A 6,833-nucleotide genomic window follows, 5' to 3' on the forward strand; every position below is an offset into this window, starting at 1 on the left:
AAAAATCAAATCGTTTCACACTCCTAAATCATTACCTGAGCAAGGGCAGGGTCTCAACTGTGTTTGTCTACTATTGCTTCCCCCAGGTAGACACAGAAACATTTTATAGGTAGTCCTCACTTAACGACCACAATTAGGACTGTCAACTCCATCGCTAAGTGACACAGTCACTAAGCAAAAATCAGGTGACCACACTGGATTTATATCAGTCCTGCTACAGTCATAAGGAAATCACCTGCAGTCATTAGGTGTGACAATCATGTGACCACAACTTGCAACTTACTACCAGCTTCTCCACTGACTTTGCTTGTCAGAAGCCAGCTGTGAAGCTTGCAAATGGTGATCACGTGACTGCATGATTCTGAGATGGTTGTAAACCCCTACTGGTTGAGAAGCGTCCGAATGGCAATCATGTGACCACAGGGACACTGCAACAGTCATATGATCAAAGACCAGTCACAAAGCTACTTTTTCAGCACCGCCGTAAGTTTGAACGGTCGCTAAACAGGGCAGTTGTTAACCAAGGACTATCTGTATTATACTTTTGGAGAAATCTCTCAAATATCTAGAAATAGTTTTTGTGGGGGGACACAGGAAACAGCACTAAGCACATAGGAAAACTCTATTCTGCTTAGTCGTTATGGACTAAGCATTTATTCTTAACAGAAATTACTATGATGCAATACTAAACAAATATTTCTGCAAATATTAATAAAAACAAAGACTAAAAAATAAAAAGAAATAACCAACAAATCAAAAGTTAATCTTACCAACACTATCATCCGCTTAAAAAAACAAACTATATTTAGCTGCTTTCTAACTATTATTTGAGATCAAAGAAACAATAGATACTTTGGGTAGATACTCAAATGGGTAAATACTCCCTCACTTCATAAACTCTATTCCTTAGCGATCCTTAGGGATAACTTAGGGATAACTACAAAAACTAAAAGTCTATCAAATACTAATAGGGTTCCATATGGATTACTTACTGGTTTCGGCATTTTTCCTTTTTTCTCTTTTTCTTACTCCCTCTTGTCTTTTTTCCTGCTAAAACAAAATAATTGTTTATAGTTTATATTATACTAATCCATTGTGAAATATTCACACTATAATTTTCCAAAATATGATAGTCCACCTAGGTAAAAGAATATACATATATACTATTCTTCATATAGTTCCTTTAAATAGAAGAACAAGCAATAAAGTATATGACAGATTTCATTATGTAGTATGTTTTTGAATTAAAAGTGTCTAATGATAAAAGGCTGGACCTCACAATTGCATTTTGATCCTACATTTTTGCTCCATAGTTAGTTGCTAGTGCAATATTAGTGAAAAAAAATCATTATCTTCAGGGGTCAAAATAAATACTAAGCACAACAGCCATCAAAGAATTCCAGGATACTTTAAAAACAATTAAATCAGCATAGAATTTATTCAGAACTTGCAAAGCAAATCAGATCCAAGGCCAGCTACTTTGTTAACTTTTGTTCCAAATGGATTAAAGAAATAGATTTTCTTTCTTTTTTCTGCCACCTGTTTCTACCCTGGTCTTAGCTAGATTACAAGTCATATGAACAAGCCACCATATGGAACTAATACTACTTAGCATCATATTCCATTAAGTACTTGCAAATTATATGGTATGTCTTTCCTAAATTATATTTTCTAAATCTACTATATAACTAAGAACACTGTTAGTGAAAGTCCATTGCTCCACCATTACATATTTAAACTGTAAACTAAAGGACTGTTTATGAATGGATGGATCTGTATTACTTTTGCCAAGAGCCAATTTGTAATTATATACAAATTATTCTCCTAATATAATATTCCCTACCTTATAGGGGACTTGTGAATTCCATGGTAGCGTTCCCTAAATTACCACAACTTCATTTGTTGCACGACGTTTTTATTTTGTTTATTTAATGCAATTCTTAAGCATCTTTCAATTATGCAGTCTCCTCAAGATGGTTCTCTGTCCCATCAATTCTGTATGTGGATTTTAGTATTTTCTTGCAGGTTTTTAGCTGAATTTGCAAACAGATTACTGTTCCCAAGCCAACTTCTAATGAGCCACAGGAACAAAAGATCCTCTAAAACATTCTTAATCTGTAATCAATAAATTATTTGATCACCATTTTCAAACTTAGAACATTATAGTGATTTTTTCAAAAATTTGCGTCTTGCTGCTTATTGGGCAGCTATCTTATATACTTAATAACTTGGATGGCATAGTCTTCTAATTATACTTTTGGAATTTATATTAAAATTGTTTTTTTAATACAATATTCTCTGATTCTTAAAAATATGTGTGAAAACATTTGTATATAACGGATAATATGATCAACATTTTTACTTTTATCTGTCACATGAAGTTTATCACAAATATTAAGATACTTTTAAATATATTGAGGCATTCTCCAGATGTGGATCTTCATGTAATCAAACAGCAGCATTCATTTTATTTTCCATTATGACAGTGTTAATCATTTTTATTCCCAACTCTCCTTGAAACTAATATCTTATAAGCCAATTAGAAAAATGTTCTAGATTCCTCAGTGCCAATTATAAACAAGGCTGAAAGTTTCAAATTCCAAAACACCCACATCAATCTTTTATATGTTCAAATGACATACAGATCTTCCAACATCAAACCATATAAAACAGAAATAAGTCACTTCTCTTAGACACCACAAAATGGTATTAAAGTTACATTTACTATGTCACATTTGTAAAGAAAAAAAGTTTGTGCAAAACAAATCATGTCTTATCCAATTTTTACAGTACTTTAAAAGTGTGAATCTGTAGCTAGGACTTGGGTTTTTAAAAAGCGATTCACTAACATTCTAAACAAACAACCCTAAGCATGGGGCAAGAACATAGGTCTTGTTGGGAGACTAAAACTGGTTAAAGCTACGGAGCAAACATCTATAACGTATCTGGAAGGGGGGAGGGGTTTAACTGAAAAAAAATTCAACAGATTGAAAATCTGAGGATTACCAAAAAGATATATTCAAATTTGGATGAACAATCAATTCAGTATCAAATGAAATTCAATGAAAATAATGTAAAGTGATTAACTTTAGGATAAATCATCTTCAACGTATTAGGTTGTTCACACAGGGCCTGAATTGCTGTCTTTGTGGATAAATCAGTGGAAATATCAACAGTATAAAATGGCAATAAAAAACAAAGATTCTTAATTTCATGCCTTAAAACAAATTGATGGCAGCCATCTTTGAAAACAATTGTGGAAAAATAGTTGCCTTATCTCATCAGTGTCACAGTATTAGTGAATTAAAAAAAACAACCCTGTAATCTACATCATTAGGCTCAAGGGTTTTAGTTCAGGGCAGGTATTCACAAGCCAATAGATCCATTTCTAGAGCATACAATGTTGGTTGTCACCAAAAGACTGCAATGGTGAATAGTTAGTTATAAAGCATTTACATAAAGTGCTGCGATTGCCTTCTACCACTCAGGATGTTCCCTATAAACTCTAATTTGCTTGGACTTTTTTTTCTTTCTGGACAGGATAGTCTTCCAAATAAGCATTGGGTTATAGCCATTACTGATGGCACAGAAGCATTCTTGGAAGGTGATACTGGTGGCTGACACCTTGCTTTGCAGCATAGTTTATATATTTATTTTTAAACATTTTAAAAAATATATTAGAAAGTCAGGAGAGGCAAGGAGGCTGGCAGGCATAGTATCTGCTGGGACACTGTTGTTTATAGTCACCATACTAGAAACCTAGGTTCAGGGATGTAGAAGGTAACATGTACACATCAAGATTTATCAACATGGTAAAAAAGGTAACAGAACCTTCCCTCATATTAATATTAGAATACAAAACCATCCCAAAAAGCTGTGAAACAGGATTTTCAAAATATTCTAAAAGAAAGCACTTCTTTGCACACTGTATAATTAACTTAAACTAATTGTCACAGGATAGCTTTAAAAACAGATTAAAAAAAAATACAGTCTATCATCTAATGGAGCTAAATAGATCCTCCATATTTGGGGACACTGTGCCTTGAATATCAGGTGCCAGAAGCAAATATAAAGAGTATTGTTTTTATTCTCGTGATTTTCCAAAAGTAGGTATCTGACTGAACTCAATTCTCTTGAGCCAAAGTAGAGGGTACACTGAATACATGAATGCATTCAACATATATAAACAGCCATGGAAAAAAGTAATTCCTCCTGTGAGAAATTCCATTAAAAAAAAAATTACCTCCCTTGATGCTGCTATCTGCACTCCTGCCCATTTCCCCTCAAATAAAAGCTGTGGGAAGTAGTACTGAATTTTTTTTAATGAGAACACAATAGGAGAGAGACAGTTTAAATCCAGCCCTCACATCCCAAAGCCCCCTCCCCTTGGCCATTTTACAAAAGGAAAAAGCAAGAAAGATATTTCACATGTCATTTAATTCAGAGTATAGTGTAATCCACTACTGGTGCTGTTCTACTCTTAAAACACAAGGGAATTCTGGAGTTAAAATACTACAATTATATATGAAATGTGCTTATATTATACTTAAGTCAATGGGACATGAACAAGTGGTATTAGAGCCAAATTTTTCAAGCATTCTCTACTCACTATTAAATATATTAAAACCAGGCATTAAAAAAATGTTTGTTTTCAACAACAGACAGCATCATTTTGGAAGACTTTCATACAAAGTCATTCTTATTAGTCTATTCTGTTCTGGTTTTATCATGAATCCATAAGTGGGCACTCATTCCCCAACTATATGAAGTACTAAAATTCTATAAATTTATGTTGAATTTGCAAAACTATACAAGTTTTCACATCTGTGTCCATCCTGTTGAAAAGACTACAGTATATACTCCCCAATATATTATTAGGATACCCAACTCCTTAAGTTCAATTATTTTAGTACTCCTGATGTTTTACTATGGAGTAAGCTTCAGAACTCTTTACCTTTTCTAAATAACCCTATCCAGCAAAACCAAACAATAAGGCAAAGGAAGTCAGTTAGAACCTAGAGAAACATTTCTGCCTCTAATATCCTTGCCTTCTCTGTTGCAAACCCTCTAGACTTTTCCCTTCCTCCTAATACAGTGAATGATAGGAAATTGGGTAGAGCTTTAGCAGAGTTAAACTCAGGTGTGCAACACAACTGAAAAATTTCAAACTCAAAATAACTTGCTTTGCGTTCAAAACAAGTGCTGCAAGTTCAAAATGGGTTGCCCAAAATATACTGAAGTGTTCTGATGCTATTCTGACCATTCCAGAAATGTTTTATGTTCAAATGGTCATTTTCTGAATTCAAAACAGGTGTTCTGAGCTCAAAACATGGCTCTTTCAGGTAAGGAACATTTTCAGAATGGTTCAAAAAGTGTCAGGATACTTTTGGTAAGATTGGAACACCTATTTCAGGTTTTAAAACAAAGTACTTCAAGCTTGAAATGGGAGCATTGTAAACTTAAAATGTTTGAAATTTGAAACATTTGTGTACCATTAATGTAAACAAATATGTTAACGTACTTGTCCCCATTTGCAACAAGTAGTCAGGTATTTTTTTCATTAACTGCTTATCATTTTACTACTGGCACACAAAGAGGATCTAAACAGTATCTAGATCTTCCTTGGAAGAATTTAACACTTTGATAAAATTGCTTGATGTAGATATAACCCAACATCTTTCTTGCAAGGAAACTTCCTTACTGTTAGAAAAAGTGCAGCCTCACCCCTTGAGTATTTACTCAGAAGAGAATCTTAATGTAGCTTGCTTCCTAATAGAGTTACCTAGGATTGCAATATTTACCAGATGTAGTAGTGAATACTTACTTGCAAGTAAACACGTATACGATTAAGAACCGGACGCTCTTTTTTTAGGTGCAAATCCCGCTATGCCCCAGGGGTCTTACTTCTACCTAAACACGCCTTAGAGGCTGCACGTTTAGCACACTTATAACTTCAGGTGCTCCCCATCTCTCCGCAAGAAAATAAATCCACGGGCATCTCGGGCGAAGGGAATCCAGGATTTGAAGAAAAATCTGTACCTTATTACTTAACTTTCGTGGATAAGTGATGCAAAATCGTCAGCGCACTGATCAACCACACTCGCCTTTTCTACCTAAGGGGCTGAAGGGGAAATGCGGAGAGAAAGAGGACCCAGTGGAAGCAAAGGCTGGAATATACTTCGCTGTCAGGAAAAGAGGGGGAGAAATCGCGGTGGGCAAAGAGAAGGCAACACACTCCGTCCTTCCTAAATCCTCGGAGGCGGTGAGCACCGCTTTCTACACGTCCTACTGCAGCCTGCAAGGGTGGGAACCGGCGCCGCTTCTTCAATGTCTGTCCCAGAGCGGATTGTGGATCGCAGCTCCCTCAAGCCGGCTGGCGCAAGGAGAGCCATAGTCCGCCGCTTCTGGAGGGCGCCAGGTTGCAGGAAGCTACCTCGGGGAAGCAATAGGGATACCGGCGGGGGAGAACATGGGACAAAGCGAAAAGCGGCCTAGCGGTCGCCACAATAAATACAAGCGCGTAACTTCTCTCCCTGCCTACTCTCCTCCTCACCTGCCGGGCTAAGGCGCCGGTGGCGGCCAGGTCTCGTCGGGTCTGTTTCCGAAGGTCTCAACAGCTGAATTTGAGCCGATCGAAGAGGGAATAAGAACGGGAAGGGAGATGGCGATTGCACAGCTTGCCGGGTCGGCGCTGCGGGGACGCTCCGAGGGCCGCGGCGCGAGCTGTTTCCCTCAGTCCCTCAGGGCTCGTTGGATTTGCGGCAGCGCCGCGTTCGCTGACAGATCCGCAATATGGCGGCGCCCTTTGAGACTTTTCTCCCTATCAGAGTGGT

The 6,833-nt window shown here is 36.9% G+C and overlaps 1 protein-coding gene across 2 annotated transcripts in view; it reads right to left on the reverse strand.

Moving 5' to 3' along the window:
* RDX (radixin) overlaps positions 1-6,833 on the reverse strand; it is a 29,438-nt gene extending 22,605 nt beyond the window's left edge. The window contains exons 1-2 of one of the 2 annotated variants that reach the window (XM_007430821.3): positions 6,554-6,833; positions 993-1,047 (exon numbers count right to left, since the gene is read on the reverse strand). In XM_007430821.3, coding sequence (XP_007430883.2) covers positions 993-1,004 — 12 coding nt within the window. In that variant the 5' untranslated portion in view covers positions 1,005-1,047; positions 6,554-6,833. Of the gene's footprint in view, positions 1-992; positions 1,051-6,553 lie in introns of both variants that reach the window. The other variant, XM_007430822.3, reaches the window with a different exon arrangement.

This window comes from Python bivittatus, unplaced genomic scaffold (assembly GCF_059951505.1).
Source record: "Python bivittatus isolate LINGU-HERP-01145 unplaced genomic scaffold, Pbiv_v1 ctg000340_np1212, whole genome shotgun sequence".
Classification (NCBI taxonomy): Eukaryota; Metazoa; Chordata; class Lepidosauria; order Squamata; family Pythonidae; genus Python; species Python bivittatus.